The 24210-nt window shown below is 41.9% G+C and overlaps 1 protein-coding gene across 3 annotated transcripts; it reads left to right on the top strand.

Annotated features, from left to right (window-relative positions):
• Positions 1-1926: 1926 nt before the first annotated feature.
• On the top strand, positions 1927-22207 carry TMEM45A (transmembrane protein 45A). 3 transcript variants are annotated; one of them, XM_052665530.1, is made up of 6 exons: positions 1927-2030; positions 11932-12141; positions 14585-14797; positions 15282-15466; positions 17562-17707; positions 18418-22207. In XM_052665530.1, exons 2-6 carry the CDS (start codon positions 11952-11954, stop codon positions 18509-18511), a joined length of 828 nt encoding a protein of 275 aa, XP_052521490.1. In that variant the 5' UTR covers positions 1927-2030; positions 11932-11951; the 3' UTR covers positions 18512-22207. The 3 variants fall into 3 exon arrangements, with proteins under 3 accessions (XP_052521490.1, XP_052521486.1, XP_052521500.1); XM_052665526.1 differs by lacking the exon at positions 1927-2030 and adding an exon at positions 2065-2282; XM_052665540.1 differs by lacking the exon at positions 1927-2030 and adding an exon at positions 4959-5149.
• The last annotated feature ends 2003 nt before the right edge of the window (positions 22208-24210 follow it).

Genomic DNA, 24210 nt, shown 5'->3' on the forward strand with positions numbered 1-24210 from the left:
TCATTTGCTTATGAACATATGGAGAAGAAGAAAAATAGAATGGAATAAATAGCTTATTAGTTACAAGGTAGTAAACTGAATCTATTGATAACCTAGATTGTCTTTTATAAATTTATTGTGGAAAGCAATCCTGAACAGAGAGGAAAACAGAGTATGAACCAAACTAGTCTTTTTCACTTATTTTATTCAATTTTTACATATTCAAGTTTTCCTTAAGGAAATTGACCTAGTATTGGTTCTCAGAATCTACTATGAGCAAGGCAAATATTCTTGTCTCATTTTACCAATAAACATCTGGGACATAACCCTTTCAGAAATGAGTAGATGCTCTTATTCCTTCAGCTAGAGGGGGGCAGAGTTGTGCCAGGCTTGCATCATGCATTTGGAACAGCATCCTAATCCTTGATTTCTTGTTGGTTGGTCTTTTCTAAAAAAACTCTGACAAATGCTCTGTTGTTCCTGTAGTCACTAACAGTACTGCACACTTACTTCTCTGTGATTACCTTAATGCACATTGCAGTCATCCTTATAGATATGTAGAATCCCTGCAGGACTTCCTTCCAGTTAGAGTTTTGTAAATGGAGTTTTTGACACTGGAGATACTAATTGTTACTTAGAATCACTTTCATGTCATTTAAATAATGGATGGAAATGAGGTATCCCAGGAAGTGATTTTTCTCCACTGCTGAGACAAACACATCAAACCTAGGCTAAAGAGATAATTGCGATTATGAGATTATGAGTTTCATTTGCTGATTCAGTTCAGTCCAACTGGAAACTCTTTTGCAAAAGAAGAGTATCCATTAGGTAGGAATTAATGCCATTATGCGAGATGCATTCTGCTGTCAAAAAAAAAAAAAAAAATTGCAAAAGTTGCTCATACCAGAAAGGAGGAGCAGCAGCAGTCACAGAAGATGGGCTCTTGAGCTTTGTTTGGAGAGAGGTGGTCCTCCTGGAAAATATTCATTGGCTCTTTCTCTGTATTGGTGACATCACCCAACTTGCAAAGACATCTGCTTGCCAGATGCTGAAGGGTACTTGCTGTAGTACTATTTATCTGAGAGTGAAAGTGTAACTAGATACTGAAGAGACAAACAGGGTAGAGCTGGTTGTGAAGATGAAGTACAAATCAGGGGGGGTTGGACCTAAATGATCTTTGAGGTCCCTTCTAACCCAAGCCATTCTATGATTCTATGATTCAAACAAGAATGCATTCTTAATCTGCTTTAATCTTTACATGGAGTTAATTTCACCCATTATTTCCTTCAGGCAAAAAGCTTTCACATGGTGCGTGGCAGAAATTTAGGAGACTTGCTGAAGCCTCAGTGCTTAGTCCCAGATACAGCTAACAGTTTGGAGGGAAAATTCTGCTTGGCCATTCCAGGTGCCATAGAGATTGCCAACACAGAAGCTTGGTGCTGTGGTGGGAATGATCAGGAAGGCTGATCAGAGCCCAAATACATGTTTGTCACAGTTTCCTGGCAAACGTCTCAAAGGAGGATTTTTCTGATTGTAAGATTTGAGGATTGAGCTGGCAGTGCAAGAGGTGCATCAGAACGATGTGATTGATTCAGCATCGTCAGTAACACCGTTTGTGATGGCAAGACATTTGTAAACAAGTTGTGGCATCACCCTGTCAGTATTTTTGGACACTCTTCTTTTGGATTCAGGGCTCTGCCATACATTCCTGTGTAATTACAGGAGTTACAGCGACGAGTGACTATTTTCGCGGAGAAAACCTTGATCACAGAATCACAGAAACATAGAACGGCCCGGGTTGAAAAGGACCACAACGATCATCTAGTTTCAACCCCCTTGCTGCGTGCAGGCTCTCCAACCACGCCCGCCGCTCCCGGGGCCGCCCCTTCCCTCTTCCCTCGAAGCCCCCGGCGTTAGCGAGGACTGTGGGGAGGAGCCCGCCCGCCCCCCGCGGCCGCCGGCTCCCGGGGCAGCTGCAGGGCGCCCTCCCGCGGGGCAGCCCGGGCCGGTAGCTGCGGCGCCGAGGGGCAACGCGGGAGCCGGCGGCGCAGGTAAGGGAGCGGTGCTCCGCGCTTCGGTTCTCTCAGCCTCTCGGTTCCTTTTAGAAACGGAGCAAAGCTCGGGAAAACTTTTCCAGGCTCTGCCTCTGCTGCGTTTCGTTTCGGTTTTACGGCGATGGATCGCGTTCGGCTCGTCCAACAGCGCTTAAGGCTGACTGGGTATCCAGCGTTGCGTTGTCCTTCTGAGAAATGGCTTTTGGAGATGTTAGAGCTCAGGAACTGACCGTAGAACTACATGAAAAAGTATGCTTTTTTTCCTATTTCGAACGGGTTCTTTGAGGATTACTATGCACGTATATAGCTCAAACTTGTGTGATTTTTCTAGTGTGTGTAACTTTGTTTGCTTTGCCTTATAGTGCTATTTTTGTTGTCCTCTTAGAGTTGCAGCATGTGTGATTCCATACATCACCATAAGTACTTTGTCATTTGCAAAAGGAGTGTATTCAGCATCTATCTGATATGAAAACTCATCACTGACTGCTGTTACTATTCCAAAGTTGGCTCAAAATTTTTTTGCAACTTTTCAGTGTTGTTTATGTGGACGTTTCCTGTATCTTTCTCTTCACAAACACGGGTAAATCAAACAGATTTCTCTCAGTTGTGGAGAGCATGGGTAGAAGTATCCGCAGGAGCAGAGAAGCCAGATGAATCTCGAGGAGCAGTGTGAATAATTATGCCAGTGTTTGGTTGAGCCGTTCTCTGTTTGCTCTCGCACAGTGAATCTGCCTGGAAATACCATCTTACGGTGCTGCAGACAGCCAGCGTGGCGGCACAAAATTAAGACTTGTGCTTTTCAGGCTTAAGACAGAAATCATAGAATCACAGAATAGTTGGGTTGGAAGGGACCTCAAAGCGCACCCGCTTCCAATCCCACTGCAATGGGCAGGAGGGTTGACCCCCACCAGCTCAGTTGCCCAAAGCCCCATCCAGCCTGGCCGTGACTGCCTCCAGGGATGGAGCACAGCTTCTCTGGGCAACGTGGATCAGCTCTTGGTGCTAGAACTCTTGTCAGCTGGCTCATGCTCCACTTCTGAGGTGCAACTGGATGCATTCATGCACTGCTGTGGTGGGCAGCAGTGGTCACTTTGATCTTCTCTAATTTGGTGAGAGTCAGGAAAGCTCCTAAAACCAGGGATTGTAAATGACACTGCTTTTTTAAAAATCTGTTTCTGAAGTGAGTAGCACGGCACTGTCACATTCCTTTCTTACTGTTCAGCATGAGCCAGACTTTGCCTGCTGGGACTGCTTTGTGCCTTGGATGACAAGAAGGTGCCCTAAGTCCCTTCTCATCCAGTGATGCCTGTATTAGGACCTGCTCTAATGTTTTAGTGCTCTATGAGCAAAATTCTTAAAACCTCTTCACGTGACTGTACACTTGAGCCATTTCTAAGATGCAGAGTGTAGCATCTGTAATGCTAGTCGTTTTAGATGAGTTGCAGGACTGTTGGGATCCCACAACTCCTGCTCAGCATCAGTGTCCCTGCTTGTGCCACTTCCACTGCCAGCTGAGAGACAGCGGGGGCTGCTGCTGCTGCACCTTTGCATTATGAAGGACTCATTACATTCCCTGATGATGTTGCATTAGCTCTGGCTGATTCCCATCCAGTGAATGAAGGTGATCCTGTAATGAGAACCTGTACCTGTTTCTGTGAGGTGTTTTAATTTTTCCAGCTGGGATAACTAGGACAGATATTACCAATGTTACTGACTACCTTGCCAGTACTCATTCATTAGTGTTTTTCTTTTGCATCCACGTTTCTGCTATTGAAAGCCTGTTTCTCCCAAGCAGTAGTGGGTAGAGGCATTTGTAGTAGTGGGTAGAGTCTATTTGGTTGCCCTTGTGACAAGCAGTACATCTCTTCATGGCTTACAGAGAAAACTTCCAGTTACAAAGGCAAGTCTGCAAAGGCAAAGCTCTTGATGCAAATCCCACCTTCCACTCCCTTGCTTGGCTTTATGGGAATTACTCACAAGGAAGCTTTTTATCTTTTTTTTTTCTTTGTATCATAACACAACTCTGCAAGCCCCATGCTCTCAGATATCATTGGTTACAGAGTCCGAATCCATGAGATTTAAACACATATTTGAAATCACTTTGTTTGCCTTTCCCTGCTGAAGCCCCTGGATATACACCACAGACAGGCAGGATGGCTGGAGGTGAGGAATCGCGTAACGGAATACTTTCAGAAATCATGCATGCAGGAAAAAGAGGCTGTGTCTCACAGGAATCAGCAATTTCCATGAGAAGCCAGCACACAGAACACACACGCCACTGTGCTCCAGTCTCCTCCCTCTTAGGGTACAGGAGGAGCTCGGCTTTTGGGGGCCACCTGCTTGGTGCCCAGTCAGGAGCCATGCTGAGCATTGCAGAGTCTGGCTGAGCTGGGCTGTGGGGTTTTGGTATGAAAACTGAGTCCCACCTGTGCCACTGTCCATAACTTACTAGTACTCTTGCATGTATTAAAGTCAGCTCCATCCCATTTTTGTCAGCTTGATCCTATCCTTCAGATGAAAGCCTACCAGCATTCACAGTACATGACACTTCTGCTTACCATGTTTGGTGATTCCTTAAAATAGTCTTCTTAGTAATATTCTCATTCCAGTTTTTCATTCAAAGCCCTTGGTCACCCTAGCAACTAGTACTACAAAACGAAGTGCTACCTTAATGCCTTTCCCACCAGTAACTGCTCGCTACCATAAGGTAATCCCTTATGTAATCCCTGCAGCAAAAGGATAATAAATCATACTAAGCCCTGTCTTTGATACCTGAAAATCTGTTCTTCTCCAAAGAATTCCTCACTTTCTTGTCTTTCAGACCTGGCATACTTGCAGGTGGAAAATACCTTCTTGGACCGCTCAAGCCCTAAATTTTCTCAATATCCTTTTTTTTTTTAAATAATATGGATTCTTCTTCAATAGGTATTTGGAAACATAAATCATCACAGCAACTTCTAGCAATTTGTGAAGTGTTATGTAAGCACCAAAGACAGGATTCTTCACAGTCCAGATGGTAACTAGTATGGATTACAAATATTTATCTTGATCTGGAAGTCTTGACTGTTTTGCTGTCTTCTTACACCGTTCTGCTGAAGCCTTTTTCTATTGTTAAGGTACTGTAAGAGCAGTTCCATAGAAAAGATGCTAATATAAACCAAATCTTGTTTTATTACATTTCCTCTCCAGAGCTGGGCTTTCAGCTCTAAATCTCCAGCTGATCCAACAAACATTTAATCTCCCAATATTTTTCTAGCATGTCTAGCAGGAAGCAGCGAGGATGTAGGTAAACACACCTGGAACTACACAGAGCCAGGAATTATAGCAGGCATGTCCGACCAGCAGCCCATGGCCTGGCCCATCCTGCCTTCCAGCTGCTCCATGCCACGCCATCAATGGCAGTGGCTCTGTCCCACTGTCCATCCCCGCTTTGGACACACAACCATCACTCTCAGTAACCACACAGCACTGTGTGAGCAGCACTGTCTGAGCTGAAACTGAAACATGGGGCACAGTGCAGTGCTGAACACATCCCTATGAACAGCAAATAATATGCAGACATGCCTTCTGTTGTCGTACAGGGATTTAAGAATAGGTTTCAAGAGTGCTGAAAAAACCATCAATTTTTTGGTATATTTGCAATTCCATTTTAGTCAACATAATTATACTATCTGCAAATTTTCAAATGGAATCAGACATTCAACTTAAAAGTTTGATCGTATCTCTCTACTGGACTTTCATAAGCACTCTCTTACCTAAAGAAAGATATTCCTCGCTTCAGTCGCACCTTATCCATGTTATCGCCTTTGGCAATATGTAGATTTGTGAGCCTCCTATTTTATGATGTTGGCCCACATCAGAGGTGGATGTTGGTGGTACGGCAGTAGAGGTTGAACTTTCCCACAAATATTCCCTTACATTTTGTTACTGTGTGACAGATGGCAGCAAAGGAGCAGTCTGACAGAGTGACATCTGACACGAGAGTACATATGAAGCAAAGGTGCATCATTAAATTCCTCCGTGTGGAAAAAACAATGGCCCCCACTGACATTCATTGACTCTTGCTGTGAATGCTGATGAAGACCAAACTGTGGATGTGAGCACAGTGAGATGGTGGGTGGTGTGCTGTAGCACTGGTGACAGCGGATCACCTCCACTGGTGATTTTTATGAGCACATCATGCAGGTTCTTGTTCAGTGATGGCAAAAATGTATGGCTAATGGTGGTGGCTATGTTGAAAAAATAATGTTTTGTTGTTGAGAATGCTCTCTATCTAATAGTGCTATTTTCCTCTTTATTTCTGTTGTAGTTTTTATGGAAATAAATAGAAAGCATTACTTTCAGAGCAACATACATATTTTGTTTGCAGCCCAGGCAAGCCAATATGTGAGACACCCATGAGTTACACTCTGCAAAAGTCTTTTATTCAGGGGATCCAGGAGCAATGTCTTTAGCATGGTTTGAGTCTGATCCTTTAGGAGGAACTGTGCATTGGAGCAGAGATGAGGGAAGAGAAAGCAGGGAAGTATCTACTCATGCTGTTTTACACTTAACTGCAAGCAGTGCTAGGAAATAATGGACTGTGTGTGATCAAATTGGCAGTCTTGGATTCTGAAAGTTTCATATCCCCAGAGAAGTAGTGCTCTGATGTGGAGAGCCAATGGTAAGATAGTTACGGCATGTTTACTGTCCCCGGGTAACCCCTGACATGAACTGCTTGAATATGGGAGCAGAAACAGAGTCAACAGATATGCAGAGGAAGGAAAAGAAAGCCAAAAAATGGAGGGTCACGAGAAGTAAAAAAACACAGCATAGAGCACTCAGGCTGAGAGGGACAAGTGTTGTGGAAGGAGGAGCTGCTGTCAAACAGGAGTTACTAAAAACACAAAGTAGTTTGGATTGTGGGCTCAGCCCAGCCCTGTGAGGGATGCTAGCTTGGAGTTTCTCCGGTCTAAGGTCAGTATATGGACTTCTGGTCACTGAAGCTTTGGGACTTTCGTTTTTCATCCCTACCTTCTGGGCCTGAAAATTCAAGAAAGGTGTGAATTCTCTTGTGGATTTCGAAGATACCTACTCTTAACACTTTTTTTGACCTAAAATTCTTTATCTTCTGACTCCTTAAACCACATCTATCAAGGCACTTCAAAAAGTCTCAAGTGCTGCTTTCATATATACAGTACTTAGCATAAGTTTAATTTTGAGATAGCAATCCCATCTGGGAACCTCGGGTTGTAGCTGCTGAAACACTTTTAGTCTTGACATGAAATCAGTATTGTATACAGCAAACATAATAATTACAGATAATTCCAGATCAGCATGACCCTGTATAATGTTTGCAGTTTAATGGCTGCAGGATAAAAGGCACTTGCATTGTGAATGCATCTTCACTTTCAAGTAAATTTGTCTGGGGTTTTGCTCACGTCAGATTCATTAGAATGTGGTGGATTTCAGTTTTCACTAGAAGCTGTGGGATCGGGATTTATGCATTGACTAGGAAGTATCTAGCAATGTGTTATTTCCTCCTGCTATCAGTGTGCATTATTTTTACTGACATAATGATTGATTACCATGGGCGCTGTAGATGAATGAACACAATTTCAAATAATTTAAATGCCACACTCTGTTTCCTAATCTGTGGGGAAAAAAATGACACTTTATTTTTACCACTGCAGTAACTTTGCTAACATTTCATATTCTGTTTTAATTTCTGTTATCACAGTTCTGCAGCATTGCAGAAAAGTGAGTTTGCGGCCTCATAACTCCTGTCATTTGGGGGAAAAGATTGTTTCTGGTTGACTGTCCTCTTCAACATCCTCCAGGGCCTGATAAACACAGGAAATTACAGGGCATGCTGATGTGACAGAAGAATGTGCAGGCAGGGAACTGTGTGCATGCTGCTGGTTCTTACTGAGAGGGTGCGTGCAGCCTGGTCCTGTGCAGACTATTCTGCCCCAGGCTCTGGATTTTTAAATGGAGAAGGGAAGAAAAGCATATCTGTCTACTCTAGAAAGTGACTGAGCAGCAGTAGCCAAGTGGTTTTGCTTACTTTTCCATACAGTTTCCAAGTTATGCTCAGTCCCCACACTGCATCCTCAAGAGATCTTGAGTGAAATCTGTAAAAGTTATGAAGCTTTCCTCTCAAAAAAGTCAGGGGATGTCTGAATCTTTTTCTTTTTTTTTTTTTTTTTTTAGGTCTGTTTTTCACCTTTCTTTTATTTTTCTACTAGCATAAGTGAGATAATTTTGAGGCTAGAAAGGCAGCTTTCAATACCCAGGAAAATGCGTGCTGTTTCTTGCATGTTTGGCTTGCTCATTCCCTCCTTCCCTCTTGATCCCCACATTCCCTTCTGACCCCAAGGAAAAAGGTGCAGCCTGAGCTGGGGAATGAACACCCAGGGTACACAAAGCATTTATAGTTAGAAGCGGAATCTGTGGGCTGCCATCGACAACCTGTGTTTGCTTGGCAAAGTTTGAGTGTAAAAATACTTTTGCAATACCACCCAGCATGTGATTTCTGGAAAGGCTTAAATCGTGCAAAACTTTCTGTGATTACTGCAAGAAAAATGATACTTTGAGCTCACGTGTGGGGAAAAAAATGTGTCTTGCAGTTACAAGTAGCTGTAAATTATTCTCATTCCTTATTCCAGTCAGCTGCAGAAACATTGTCTAGTGTTTGGAATTTGGAAACTACCTGGACAGCTGTACCATTGCCATCCGTCTTTTCCTCCTCTTCTCCTGGCACCACAGGACCACTGGGTCCTGGGTGAGACTCACAGAACCATAGAATGGAGGGAATCTTAAAAATCATCAAGCTCCAACCCGTGCTGTGGGCAGGGCTGCCACCCACCCGCTCAGGCTGACCGAGGCCCCAACCAACCCAGCCTTGAATGCCTCCAAAGATGGGCTATCCACAGCCTCTCTGGGCAGCCTGTGCCAGTGCTTCACCACCCTCTGAGTAAAGAATTTATTCCTAACATCTAACCTGAATTTCCTTTCTTTAAGTTTAAAGCCATTCTCCCTTATCCTAATCCCTACTAGACTCAGTAAAGAGTTGTCTCCTCCTGCTTGTAATAAGCACCCTTCAAGTACTGGCAGGCTACAGTGAAGTCTCCCCAGAGCCTTATCTCCAAGCTGAGCAAGCCCAATTCCCTCAGCCTTTCCTCACAGGAGAGGTGCTCCAGCCCTTTGATCATATTTGTGGCCCTCCTCTGGACCCGCTCCAAGAGTTCCACGTCTTTCTTGTGCTGGGGGCCCAGGCCTGGGCACGGTACTGCAGATGGGGCCTCACAAGGGCAGAGACAATCCCCTCCCTCTCCCTGCTGGCCAACTCTCCTTTGATGCAGTCCAGGAGAAGGGCAGCCTTGGCATCCCTCTGCTTGCATCCCTGGCAGGTGTTGAGCTCCAGGGAAGGGTTGGCAGATGAGAGTGTGTCTGTAGCACTTAGGAAGAAGGGGCTATGCCAGCAATTTTGGCCCTGGCACCACTGAGGATGGAAGAAGCTCTGGGACGTGCATGCCTCACAACATCAGCTCTTCTGTGGTTTATTTGCTAGCTTATTGGATAAGACTCTCAAAATAAACTCTCAGACTGATTACTGGGATGGGCTGCAATGGGGGTTGCTGAATTCCCTCTGGTCTCCACAACAGGGAAGGCAGCAGCTTGCCATGGCTGTACGCTTCTCATCCTGCCAGGTTCTGTGGGTCCTCACAGTGCCCTTGGTATTATACAAAGCCCACAGTGTGCAGCTGGCAGAACTGATGTATGTCTTTCTGGATAAAATATGCAAACAAGTCCCTGTATCTCTGAGTGAACTCAGACTGGAGATTTCACTCCCCTAAACTAGTAATAATCAATTGTATTGCTTACAGTAGTCATTCTTTTTCTGGTTCTGTTTTATTTTCATTGGATATGAAGTAGCTGCTGCACGCGTCATTCTTGTCCCCTTTTTCCTTTCCTTATTTTCTTCCTTTCCTTGTTTTGAATAGTTTTGAACAGAATATCTTGATGGATAACCCACATTTATGGCAGACAAACCTTGGAGTATTAGAGCTCTAAATGACTTAGGTTATTTATGAACTCAGTCTACTGACTGAGACTTACCTTTGACGTTTCATATACTATGCACTACAAATTGCACTAATGCACGGTTATTTCTTTGAACTTACTGCAGCTGTGATCTTCCAGAGGTTGGATTTCCATGGATTTCATTTAGCTTTGTAATGCAGTGTCTCGCTTTGATGAGTGGTGCAAAATACATCTTTCCATTTGGAATGCTATGCACCTGTGATGAATAATAAAATATCTAATGAAAAAACCTTTTTAATGAATGGTGTTCATTGAGTACAGACACAGGGTGGGGAAAGGCTGTTTCATTCGCCTCTCCTCTTATATTAATTCAAAGAAGGAAAAAAACTGACATATCTTGAAAAGACATCAATGCCATTGGGGTCAGCTGGTTTTAGAAGAACCAAACAGAGCAACAGGGCTGTTGCCTGCAGACACCCAGTAAAACACGCAGGTAAAAACCCAGCAGGCTAGTTTGTATCAGTGATGTACTGAGCACTGGGGGGGCTTAGAGCTCAACTCAGCGTTTTGTGGATGTTTCCATCACTGTCACTTTTCTTCTTAATGAGAAGAGAGTGAAATACTCTTGTTTTTTTCCCTTCTCCTTTGTGGCTGTATAGGTCACCTCTCCTCCTGCAACCACATAGTAAGTAGTCTTGGCAACAGTAGGACCTGTGTATGTGGAAAAGTTTCCCCTTCCTAAAAATAATAAATAGAAAAATAATGCTTTAAGTGAAATTTGTCTTCCAGAAATAGGAGTGGGCTCACACTACGTGACTAGGCAGCATTACGTGAACCATCTGCAAGTACTCTGTGGCCCACAAGCCACAGTTTAAAACTTCTTACACAGAACTGACCATAGGAAATACTGAGAAGAAAAAAAAAGATCCTCTGTATTCTATTGATGGCTGGATGGCTCTGGCATAGTGTGGTAGTGAGATTTTTAAGTAAGCAACAATAATAAAAAAAAGCACATTTTGCTAATTCTCTTTAAGTGGTTATACTTGATTACATGTTGTCTGTGCAGAGATTTTGTGTGCCTTTGAGTCATGATGTAATTTGTAATCTGTCTTATAGAAGCTTAAAGAAAAAATGCAGTCTGATCTTAGAGCTGTAATTTTCATGAAGAAGCTACTGGATCCATATTAACTTTCCTGGAAGTTGGGATGATAACCCCAATTACTAGATCCTCTTAATGATGCTGCCACTAAACATCTGTGTGACACTGATGAAACATACCTTATCACTCAACTCAGTGTACTTGATGGGGCAAACGTGGCTAGCTGAGGTACATAATTTGCCTATCATTCACCACTTGATGTTTGTAAATCCTCACGAGGCATCTGGGTTGAGCTACACAATAATGTATTAGTGAGTGGTTACCCATGAGATCTGTACACAGTACATTTTCCCCTCTGTCATGCATTATCTTGATTTGTGGAGCAGATAAACATACAATGCTCTGAAGGTGAAGGAGACAAATTTTGAATATTCGTGTTGTGCGTTCTGCTAGTGTGAGACCAACAGCGTGCCACTGTCCATGATAACTGCTTTTTGTCTTAACTTGTCAGCTGCCAGCTTTGCATTTCAGGTCAGAACCTTTGCAGCTGGGTCACTCAGTTCTGATCTGCAAAGCTGTGAGACTTAGGAGACTGGCTGCACGTCTTGAACAGCCAGGGGAGACAAGCACCCAAATCTGTTTTTGAATAGTGTGAGTGCTTATTTCAGTTACACTCTTCTGATCGAAGCAGAGAGATCAGTTAAAATGACAACCCACAGAATTCTCCTACTATTCCAATAATCAGTCTGCTTCTTTCTTTTTTTTTACCCTCAGGTATTGCACAGTAGAAAACCATGGGCAATTTCAAAGGCCATGCACTCCCTGGAAGCTTTTTCCTTCTTTTTGGCCTGTGGTGGTCAGTGAAGTACCCCCTGAAGTATGTCTGTCGAAAGAACAAGAGCGCTTGCTACCTGGGCTCCAGGGCAGGATTTCAGCGCCTGGAATTTGTTGAGGGCATCATCAAGGCTGTCTTTGCCCTGATTGGTAAGATGGACAGAGTTGCCAAAGAAAATAAAAATGCAAAAGGCTGTTTTTTTTTAACAGGTTTTTGTTTTTGTTTTCCAAAGCTTGTTTTCTATCACAATGTATTTTGTTCTGTTTTGTTTGTTTGTTGTTGACTTATTGTTTTGTTTTGCTTTTAATTAGTGGTGCAGGAAGGATAGCATCATGAACGGGTTTCTTGATCCATTTTTTGTCTTGGGTTCAGGAGAGGATGCCATTCTGAAAAGGGGGAGCAGATTGATACATACTGTTCTGCTCAGTAAAAAAAAAAAAAGTGAGGCGCTCTTTGGAATCTTCTGATAGACATTTGGGTCAGAATTGGTGTTTTACTTAATTCCCCTTGTCCTTTGAATATTATGTGTTAAATAATTAGTGAAGCATCCATTAATAATTACATCATTATGACTATGACGTGGTTTCTATCTATAGCACACTTCCAGAGCTTCTGTAAGATTTCTTGGCTCCTTCAGATGTGGTCCATTTGAGTGTCCATGTGCTGCTCACTGCTTCAGGGAAGGAGCAAAGGTATTTTAGGTGAGAGGCCCTCACGTGCAGCCTGTTAGTACCAGGCAATAGGGCACTGCCTAGCTCTTTTTAAATCCAGCCATTCCAGCCCATTGCTATGAATGGTTTCAGATGGCCTGCCAGCTCTCAAATGTTGGTAGGCTCCTCAGAGCTATTGATATAAAGTATAAATGCAGATTACGTTTTATTAACACCACCAAAAAGTGAAAATACTGAGAGAAAGAATGAACTCCAGGTCTTCTTGGTGCCAGGGGTCCTGTTTCTCATGTTGAGGCAAAGTATGTATATATTGCACACTATACCAATGGGGCTGTGCAGAGGGCTGTGCAGACACTTGGAAGTATCAGGCCTTGTCTGGATCAGAGTGTGCAGCACTGGTGCTGAGTGTGCAGCTATTTGCCTTCGTTGAGGAAGTAAACTAAATAAGGGGCATGGGTGCTCAGCATATGTAGGCCTCAAGTTGGAAAAGATTGTGATTTTTATTACTAAGCCTCTATTTTATCTATCCTTTAAATCTCAAAGTTCCCTGGTGTCTACTCCAGGATTTATCCCCGTGCGTTGTTCCAAACCCTTTTTATTGCTTTCCTGTCCCCTCTGGGAGCTGTACCAGTTAAGATACATCAGCACGGAAGTGATGTTATGATTACAATATAATATGCTTTAAAAAATTATCAAAACCTGAATAATAATGTTCACTTTGAGGTGTGGGTAAGGGAATCTTTCCTACAAATGTCCCAGTCAGTGTCTAGAGGAAGACAACCAAGTAAAACACAAATCCAGTGGAAAGAAAACCTATCAGCTTAACTTGTTGTAACTTCAATTCCACTAAAAAACGTGGATGAGAAAGTTTGGGAAGGATGAGCACTTAAAGCAGCAGGATTGAAAATTGCTGCTTCTGTGTTAGGAAAATTTGAAAGAAAGGTGAAAAAACTCTGTGTTAGTTCTGTAATATCTCTCCTTATACAGAGGGGTGCTGGCACATGCTGTACTAAACAACACAAATAACTGGAGTGACTGAAAAGTCTGATGCATACCAAACTCTTCACAAACTTAATTGATGATATAAAGTATCCTAAAGCTCCTTTTCCTTTTCTGGAGCACTGTTCAGTTAGCAAGATAACAAGAGGCCAAAGCAAGGAAAATGATGGAGTAGCAATACAAATACTAACTCTGTATATGTCCTCATGGGACCTTTAATAACACTGCACAGCGGAAGGATTTTCCTTTTATAGTTTTATCATAAAGATCTCCTTTGCACTAAGAGTTTGAACTCTGCCATCCTACATATTGCAGGGACTGAAGCGGGAAGTCTTTCTTTTGAGAACTTCAGCATGTGTTAAACTCATGTTTTAAACACTAGGAAAGACAGCTGAAAAATGTATTCAATAACAGTTGTTTTAAAATAAAAAGAAGAAGAAAAAGCACATAACGACCATGTCCATTTTCACTACTGGGAACTGCAGGATGCAAATAGTCCCATCAGGAGTGGAGCTAAAGCCTGGCTTCCTGTGGCTTTCTCCTTTTTGGATTGTCTGATGTTTAATATATGCTTGAGCTCCTCTGTGGTCTTTCCCTCAGCAAATAAATTTATTTTGCCTCTCTTCCACCCACTGCCTTTTTTCCTGAAAATGTATAGAATATTTATATCTTTGAGGCCTCTGTGCCTCCATTTGAATTTGCACAACAGCTTAGAAACTTTACTGGGAATGAGTGAACTGGGAAGAAGGAAGGAAAACACAGCAATCGCATGGAGCAAACTTCAGGAAACTGGACCCAGATGTCTGATATTTTGCTGCTGCATTAGTGTATATTAGTGCCTCCTCTGTTTATAAAAAGCCTTCTCATTAGTCTCTATCTTAAGCACTGGGACAAATAGCAATATTTCTCATTTCATGTGCAGGAATGGTGGCTGAGCAGTTTGTTCCTGACGGACCTCACCTGAAGTTGTATAATTACGAGGAAAAGCACTGGGATCACTTGATGAACTGGCAGCATGCCACCATGTATCTCTTTTACGGTGTTTCAGGCTTGGTTGATATTGTGGCTCATGGGACTAATGCACTGCCAGTAGCCATGGACAGGATGATGCTTTCCTTAGCAGTTTTTATTGAAGGTGAGTTTACTTCTCCCTGCAGAGGTGCCTGTGAAATTGGCACTCAGCTATCAGCCCTTTGACTGGGATTCTCAAATCAGCCTTAGAGAATGAGATCTATGAGAGATGAGCATTAGACGCCCTGAAACCTTCAAAAAAAAAACAACAACCAAGCATTCCTGGCTTTCCTTAAACTGATACGGATTTGTCCACACTGTAGTCCAAGAGCATGGTCCTGCAACACACAGGTTCACCTCTGCTTTCCTAAGCTGCTGAGATAGTAATATGAGTGCTGTGAGAATATTTTAGTTAAGTGCACAGTAGCTCAGGTACGTGCTTCAGGGTATGTACATACTAATTGAGTATGCTGCCAGCATGTGTGCTTCTACCTGCACAGCGATCATGCACTGGAACTACAATACAGACATACTCAATTTTTACTTTCTGTGAGCACAAGATATCCCTCTTGTTACACTTCTTAAACTACTCACTTAATTTATTCCAGGTTTTCTTTTTTGCTACCACCTTCATGGGAGAGCCATGCTGGATATTCACGTTCATCAGTTATTGCTGTATGCTATCTTTGGAGGTGCTATTTGCATATTTCTGGAAGTTTTCTTCCGTGGCAGTATTGTACTCGAGATGCTCCGTACCAGCCTATGCATATTACAAGGCAGCTGGTTCTGGCAGGTGGGTCACTGCTTTGCCTTGGGAATGTCTTCCTTCACCAACATTAGTCATCTACCCCTTTGCAGGTGTTTGAAAGCTGATGTAATATGCCTTTTAAATACAAACCTCAAAGGACTCATGGAAAACAGCAAACCATTTATGTCCCTTTAAAGAGGCATTTTACAGACAATAGGCCCTTTTACTCCTGCTGTCTTTTATTTGAATCAATACAAAAAATAAGGTGGTTTTGTTGAGCTTTCCCTTGCTAAACGTCATTAAACGTCCCCTCTAATCTCTGTAACATCCTATCCAAATCTGCAAGCCAAATGGCAGCTATTTTACAGCCCTGCAATGTTTGCTGCTGTGGGAACAGGTGGTCAGTGCCCAGGGGAGAATGGTAAAGGGGAGGCAAGCAGCTCCATTGCCCTGCCATGAAGAAGAATGAAGGCACAAATGATTTTTCATGCGCTGAGGCAGGTTGCCTCTTTCTATATTCTAAAAACATTTCAACAGTGGTAACCTACACTCAAAAGGTATTTAAACTCCCAATTCCCATTAATCAAATACTATACAGTTTATAACTTCTCCATGTTCCAGCACGTGAGCAGGGGAAGTAACAGTTTAAGCCTGTACGTTTTGGACTTGTCCAGCAACAACTCTTCAGAATGTAGCTGCCATCCGTTGGCTTACGTGGGGATTCTGTTGGATTAATGAATATTTCATAGCATCCCTTTGCTGTTAGATGGAATCTCATAAATTGTTGCAAACTTAGAGCAATAGGAGTGCTGGTGACTCCATGAGTTTGATCTTATAGTGGAGAACTGAGGTCACTACAGTGATTTTTCTTTCCGGCATGTCTAGACAGCCTTCTCTTTTTTATGTGCTGGCCAGACACGATGAATAAAAACGTTTGCTGTTCCTTAGGAGAACTGGACACTCAGCACCAAATCAAACATTTAAATACTTGCTTTGGCAGGAAGACAGACCTCCTAAACGGTAGTATTTTTCTATAAGTGAACTCAAGAGCTGCGGCCCTCAGTGTTTTATTTTCTTTTTCTTTTTGTACATTTCCTCACTGATTTAAGAAGCTTTGCAAAAGAGGAATTAGTTGCACTCTTTTATTCTTTGTTGTCTATCTAGTTGAACTTTAAAACAAGTTCTTATTTTAACTCCAGAGACAGTGTGTTTTCTGTTTCAAAGTAAAAGCTGAAGAACTAAAAATACAAGATTTAAGTGCATTTTTTTTTTCACACCCACATTAGACTTCAACCGTATGTGTGACTAAAAACCACATACTGGCTGCAGCATGACAGATCTGTAGAAGGTAAAGGAGCTTTCTTTCTGCATCAACACCTTCATTCATTGAATTCTCAGCATGTAAATGCAAAATGCTCTCCTCCCCTCCTTCTTCCTTTCCCCCCTTTTCCCAGCTCCCAAATCTTCAACTAACTGGTTGAGCTTTGAAGAGTGTCGTATAGTACAGAGGAGTGGTGCTGATAAGGTCTGACCCCTCACCAGCCATGGGGTTACTAATTTTCTAGTTTTTGGAATGATACAAATTTGGTCTTCCCCAGCTCTGGCTAAGCAAATCAGCTATATATTTCTCACAAGTTTGTAGCCTTGGGTGAGGAAGCTGCATTTTTACTTTATTTCAAAACCTGATGTTTCTCCCAGATGGAAGCAGATGTAGGGCTTGCCTTTATTTATTGATTTATTATTCATCTTCTGAATTGTTTAACACATTCCTGAGAATACATGCAAGTGGCTGGGTGGGTTTTCTGCATGGTGATGAGTTTGTAGTTTGTAAAACATGTGGCTGAGAATTATCCCCTTTCCTTACTATAAGTGGTTCTGATTGTGCTGAGCCTTGTTGGACCACTTGATCACTCTCTGAGCAAGAGCAGAGGGAATCTGAAACTGGCTCTGTGTCTTCAAAGGCATTTCTGCACAAAGCTTTGTGAAATCCATCCCATCTGAGTATGACTGCAAATCTGTTTCTAATAATCAGCACTATGAGCAAATGAAACGTCTGCTGTGTGATGGGTAGCAGAGTATATGATACAGCATAGCATACACATCACATGACGTCTGCCAAATATCTTTTATTTTATTGCAGATTGGCTTTGTTCTTTATCCTCCAAATGGGAGCCCAGAGTGGAATCAAATGGATCATACCAATATGATGTTCCTGACCATGTGCTACTGCTGGCATTATGCTTTTGCTATTCTTATACTTGCAGTGAACTACACAATTGTCAGCTGGTAAGTTAACTGAAAACTGTCTAAAACTATGGAGACCTGTTTGTTTAACAGGAGCTTTATTTTTGGAAGACTTTACCAGCAAATTAAACAGTTTCCACAAAGTAATTGTCTTGGAAAGTAAAATGAAATTAGCTATAGATAACCAGTGAGGAAAATGTGACTAGTTACTTCAGTAGAAAGGAGAAAAATGTTCATCAGATACAGTTTGGATAGAATAATGCTTCTAGCATTGATGGTCTTCCACATTTGTAACTGTATAACTTGCAGTGAGTTAGAAATTGGGGAAACCTTCTTCTCTCTTTCAGTGCTTGTCTTTACCAATTCCAAGTGGATTTAACAACTGGCTTGATGACTTGAAGATGATTGGTCAGGTTTCACTGCTTGTACTTTCCTTTGACCAGACCTGATTTTTTTTCACTAGCCAGTTTATCCTCTGATTTCTAAAGATAGCCCTTTTCCTTGCATCCCAATGCTAATCATGACAGAATTCTGACTGCTATGTGAACTTCGCTGTAAAAATGATCCTGATCCTCTTCATGGTGTCTTCAGCAGCGGCCTGTTACAGGTTTTAATAAAACAATCATCTGAACACCCTGATTTGATGCAAGCATTGAATAGTTTTTTACCTTCTAAAAGCAGCCATGCTAGTCTTTGAGTCACTGTCTGATTCCTAATATTTATGACAAGCCTTTCTTTTTTTTTCTCTCCAGGGCAGTCCGGTCAAAGATTAAGCAGTCTCAGTCCATGGAAATGGGATTACTGAAAACATCTGAACGAGATCAGGAGTCAGAAGATGAAATTTAGTATGAATATGGCTCAACTAGTTTGTCCGTTCTACCATTAGGCTAACTGATACCTCATTTCTTGACCTGTTTACCTTCTTATTTGTTCTTCAGTACAGCTTGCAATGGAAATATCATCACCTAAGAATTGTCTACATTGACAAGTTAGATCTTTATTTGTGGAGGGTAAGCTTGGTTCCACTAGTACCTTGCTTATCACATGCCTCAGTGAAAAACAGACTAATATTAGACATGCTCAGACTTGAGTGAGGTGGCATTACCAAGTCTGTGTGTTAGACTCATTAAAAGCTAAGCAAAATGTTTTCCATCTGCTGCTGAACGAATGGTTTTGTTTCCACAATTAGGGTGTCCAAGTAAGTGCGTTTGTTGAACTGCAAACAGCATAGTGCATAAACAAATCTGCAGACCTGGAAGAGAGTAGAACAACATACAAAATCACAGCCTTGCAGCTGTCTTTTATAACAAATTCACATCTTTGCTTGTGGCTTTATGTTAAGTGGAAAGAACTACTCACAGCAAAGCCCTTCAGCATTTCCTTGAACAGTGTGCTGTGTGTTCACTCCTAAACTTCTGTAGGAGGACCAGAGGGGTGTACAGTAAATGAAAACCACCACAGTTCCCTCCTTTGCCTAGATAGTCTTGCCTCTTTGCTATCATTTGGCTTTGAAAGGCAGTGCATTGACCCTGCTTCTCCCCAGCACACAGAGCAGTTTCTTTTCCAGTAAAGTCGTCCTGCATCAGCCCCTGGCCAAAAAAGCAGTTCCTTTCCCCAGTCTATTTCCTTCCCTTAGGTGGGATTTGGTGCAATTTCAACAAGGCTTGGGGGCAGATATACATCTGTACCCAGTGCCTGGATCGGGACTAGGTGATACTGAACTGTGAGGTGGATGAGACGGGTTTGCACCTCTTCCCACAAACGCTGAGCAATCTGTACAATGCAAAACAGTGATCAGTGAGAGGGCAGAGGTTTCCTTCAGAGTTGTTCTGTGCCCAGCTAGCCACGTGCTATTGCTCTCTGTATAATAATAAAAAAATTCCTTTTTTTTTTTTTGTTTGTTTTGTTTTGTTTTGTTTTGTTTAATTGCGTTTATTTTTCCCACTAGAAAAGCTGCAGCCAGGCCCGGGGTGCCCTCTCCAGCACTCAGTCTCACTTGGGACGTGCTCCAACCTCAACAGTTGCAATAGCAAAATAACTGATACGTGGCAGAAGGCAGCAGAAGAGTGAGTGTGTAAGCACACTGCCCCCGTGGGGCTAACTCCTGCAGCCTGGCTCTTACTCTCTTGATATCTTACAAAACCGGGCTTCAGCAGCAGGGTAGCATATGCTCAGTTTTCCAGGGGTCTGATGACAGGAGATGTGCTGATGGTCATGGGCGATGATGCATGGTTAGCTGTGGTGAGGCGGTTATTCTGGAAAATAGCTTCTAGCATTTAGAACATTCCACCTAAAAATACTATTTTCTAGTTGCTGATGCAGTAGTTCTGTTCAAATAATACTGAGTTTGGTGCTGCAGAAGTGTTTGTTCTGTTATTCTGCTATTTCCATATTCTCCTGAGAGAATGTAGCACTGGGCTCTGGAAGAGAGAGTTGTAGGGTCTGGCCCCTCCAGTTTCCAGTTTCACCAGAAGAATGAGTAACATAAAATTACTAATTGTGGTAAGCTGATTGCTTGAAAAGATGAGCAAAACCATAGTTTTTAGCTCAAGGGGATCTCAGGGCTCAGAAAAAAAATAGCACTAAATGCTTTTTCTAAAGCTATTTTACTTCATTTATAAGATTTTTTTCCCTTTTCTCTCCTCTCTTCCAAAGAGAATTTTTGTTGGCTGCATGTGCTGTTAGTGCTGAATTTTAGAACATCAGGCCTACCAGTGCCTTTCTAAAATAAACAGGGCCATTTATTTTGAAGGAGAAAGAACTTCTCTCCTCATAGACAGAAGCAGTGCAAGTTTCTTTGGTGCTTTATTTTTGGTGACAAGCCTGGTTAATACTGTACAAATATTAAGGTGCTATATCTCTAAACTAAAGTGAAATCGTAAGCAGGAAAAAAAAGTGTGCTGACAGGGCTGCGTTTTGATATGTCTTTTTAGAAGAGTTCAGTTGGTCCTTTTCTGAGTTATTTTAGATCTTTCTTTACCAAGTGTCATGACACTTAAAAGTAGTGTCAGATTATCTATATGAATCTACATCAGGATTAAAACTAGCTGGCTCCATGACTTTTCTCTGTTTACAAATGTAAACTAGGAAACTTCAAATACATAGTCCTAATATCACTGTTTTTCTTATTGATTGCTCCTCCTCACTATCTTTCTCTGAAGTGCCTTGGAGATTTTGGCAGACTGTAACAAAGTGTGTCTCAGGACATCATTGTAGACTAGGTATCAGTATGGCATTTTTGTAGCTCTCACTTTTGCAACGGTTTTACTGTAAACTCTTAAGGGATGGATATTTAATTCCCTTCGAAAATCTAAGACTTGAGTTTCATTACTGCAGTTTCATTAAAATCAAATTTTCTGCGGGCATAAGAGGAAGGATCCTTCAGTTTGCTGAGGACCTGGACTGCTAATAGCATCGGGGCTACCTAGGGCAAATGCAGCACATCACTGCACCCAGCTGTAACTTAGTACTCACTCATTGCACTACATGGCTGGGGTGTAAAGCTTCTGAAGGGTTGGGAAATGGAGAAGATGGTTACTTATGGAAGAGAACCTGGGGAATGTTACAAAAATCTATCTCAGTGAGCCAGAATCTGTTGGCAAAGTGACAGGTCCTCATGGGATTCAGGCACCTGAGCGAGCTGTGAATATGGCACCTGTTTAGCAAAATCCTGATTTTTCAGAAGCAGAAAGTGCCAGTACTCAGACTTAACGGCCAGGAGAGCCACCAGCTGCCACTTTTCCTCTTGGGACCACCTCAGCCTCATGAGTTCAGCTTTGTCCCTGTCCATGTCCGGATGTTATTTCAACAGTGTTTGTCTGTCTGCTTGTTTACTTTCGAGAGATCATTAGCAGAACTCAGCCTGCTGAGGTATCTCCTGCATCTCCTCATGTTCCCCTGTGCTGAATTCCATGTAAATGATAAGAGACCACCAGACACCCAGCTGGTTGAGGTGCTGATTTGCTTCACAAAGGTGCCTCTAAAAGCAGCCTGAAGTGGAAGTGAGTACAGTCTATTACCAAGAACTACAGGATGTACTGCTTCCAAAACCTCTCTTTGTATAAGAGAAGGTGGCATTGTATTACCAGACTTGAAGAAAAGCAAATAAAACAGGTCCTGAAGTCTTAAAGAAAGAGCAGTTTCTTGGATTTGCATTTAATATATAGAGTGTTATGGTGGGATTCTGTGCATAATGTATCACAAAGAACAGAAACAAGCATTTCAAGGGTGGGTTTTCACTACACAGAGCATCTGACTCAGTCTTCTCAAGTGTTATTCAAAACAGATGTCCAAGAACAGGAGGGTGCCTGTATGGTGGAAAGGGTACAACTGTTGGCATTTCACTAGTGTCTGATTTTGCTGGAATTGAATGAGTGGAGGGAACTCTGACAAGTTTGCGAATACCACTCAGAAAAGGTAGCTGCTCTCAAGAGAATTTAAATTATTGTTAAATATTGGTGTCATTTAAAAACTGTATGGTAGTGTATAATAGACAAGATATGCCTGTAATTTTATTTAAATAAAATCAGTTTATTCATCTAAGATGTCTGTTATGTTTTCTGGGGAAAACCATAATCATTATGGGGCAGGATGGGATAGATAGACATGTTACTCCGACAGCCCACCTAGAATAAATTTGGCAGTGCAGGGGATTTTATCCTAGATATCGAGGTAACAGAAAGCTTTGGTAAATCTGGTACTTTAATGTAGTATCCCTATGTAGTTCAGCTTTGCTGGTCTATGGCAGTTGGGTTAGGGCTACAGAAGTTAATGGAAGAAAACAGAATAGTTATTTATCCAAAAAGTCCCTTAGTAAGCGCAATAGTGGAATGAAGACTGAATTTCAAGTACTCCCAAGGACTGCACATCCATTATAAGGGAGGAGGATAACTGGAAAGCTGCTGCGCATTTGCCTCTAAAATCTGTTCTAATATGTCAAATATGTACTTGCTCAAAATATGTGGAAAAATCCTAATATTTGTCAAACAGGGCATAACTAGTCTTCAAATGACTTTCAGAATAGTAATTTCTAGCAACTTGATGTGAAATTGTTGCAGTTTATGGATTTCTACAAGACACTACGTACACTTCTTAGAATAAAAACACATTTTAAAAAATAGTTGAAAAAGCATAATTACAAATACAACATCATGGTTTGGAGCTTTATGTAGAAAAAAAAGTTCTTGTATAAGGGCTACTGCATTTTAATAAGATATTCTGAAAGGGATGTTAGCCAACGGGTCAACATCTCTGCAAGGGCATGAAATGAGATGGTCATGTCTGCAAATTGTTGCATCTCTGAAAGGGAGGAAGAAGAAAAGGACAACAGGCTGCATTTCTAAAGAAGATTCATGCAACTGGTTAGCAGTTGAGCAGCTAGAAATCTCCTCTAGCTTGAGGACTAAAGCAGAGGGGAAGCTGCATTTATGGCACATGGTGTTCCAGTCTGCTTCCAGTGCTGTTCAGGTGGAATGAGGTTCCCAGATATACTCTGGGTTTTTATGGCACCTGTATGGCAACCCCAAAAGTAATGATGCTGAGTTCCTTCTCCACGATTGAATGACAGCATGAGTGAAATCCTAGAATCCTAGAATTCTGCACTGCTTTGCTGGAGTTTTACTTGTCTGTAGCTGTGATTCAACCAGATGTAGTTGACACATGAACAAATGTCAAAGACAGTGTTTACTGCTGGCACTGCACTTTATTTGGGCTTGAAAACAAAAAATAGAAAGGCAATAAGAAACATCTGGCTTCAATTAAGTCTCAAAGGAAATGGAGAGAAGCAGAAGAAACTCATCTAGTCACTCAAGAATAGTTCTGTCTTCCCACAGCTGTGTCACATACAAACTTGCAAGTATTAATGTTTTCTTTCAGTTTGATCATATAAAAGAAGTTTACTATTTTCATAAATAAAATGTACTATCCTCTAGGATGTATTTTTGTTTAAATTTTGCCATCTGTTTCCGTATGCCATTACTGTTTGATTATTAAGGCTTATATAAAGAGCTCTGGTGAAGTTAGAAGCTCCCAGTTCTTTCAGCCTATAGTTCTGCCACTTCCCACCTGACAAACTATCTTCATTTGCAACCTAAGACTGTAGGCCAAAATTTTGGAATCACGGTAGAGACCAACATCTCACTCAAAGACATACAGTGATGCCACATATGTAAAGGAATGAAGGAGGGATGACATTTTCACTGAAAAGTAAGGGCGGCATTAGTAAACATGGAATTTAGTTTTTATTTCTTTCCTGCTTTGCTATCTCTGTGAGTACACAAGGCCCTTGCTATCACACAGAAGCACTTCTAAGAGCAAAGGACACTAGATGTGGGAGCTGAGTATGCTTTTAATAACAATCCTCACAGTTGGGTCTATACTGAATATAGCTTAAATCCGTGTTGGACTATTCTGTGGCTCGGTTTCCCCCCAGAATGTCCTGTCTATTTACGTCTGCCTTGCTTTCACTGGCTCTACACAAGTCTTTTTTTTGAGACCTGTTTCTAAACTTGGGATGAAAGTGCCTCTGCAAGTAAAGAAGCCTAACA

Source organism: Tympanuchus pallidicinctus, unplaced genomic scaffold (genome assembly GCF_026119805.1).
Source record: "Tympanuchus pallidicinctus isolate F22 unplaced genomic scaffold, pur_lepc_1.0 scaffold10, whole genome shotgun sequence".
NCBI lineage: Eukaryota > Metazoa > Chordata > Aves > Galliformes > Phasianidae > Tympanuchus > Tympanuchus pallidicinctus.

Bases quoted from the DNA above. Each gene is read 5' to 3' on its own strand.
- TMEM45A (XM_052665530.1), top strand. From the start codon at position 11,952: ATGGGCAATTTCAAAGGCCATGCACTCCCTGGAAGCTTTTTCCTTCTT. The intron at 12,142-14,584 runs GTAAGATGGACA...TTTCATGTGCAG, and splicing joins GGCTGTCTTTGCCCTGATTG to GAATGGTGGCTGAGCAGTTT. The intron at 15,467-17,561 runs GTGGGTCACTGC...ATTTTATTGCAG, and splicing joins AAGGCAGCTGGTTCTGGCAG to ATTGGCTTTGTTCTTTATCC.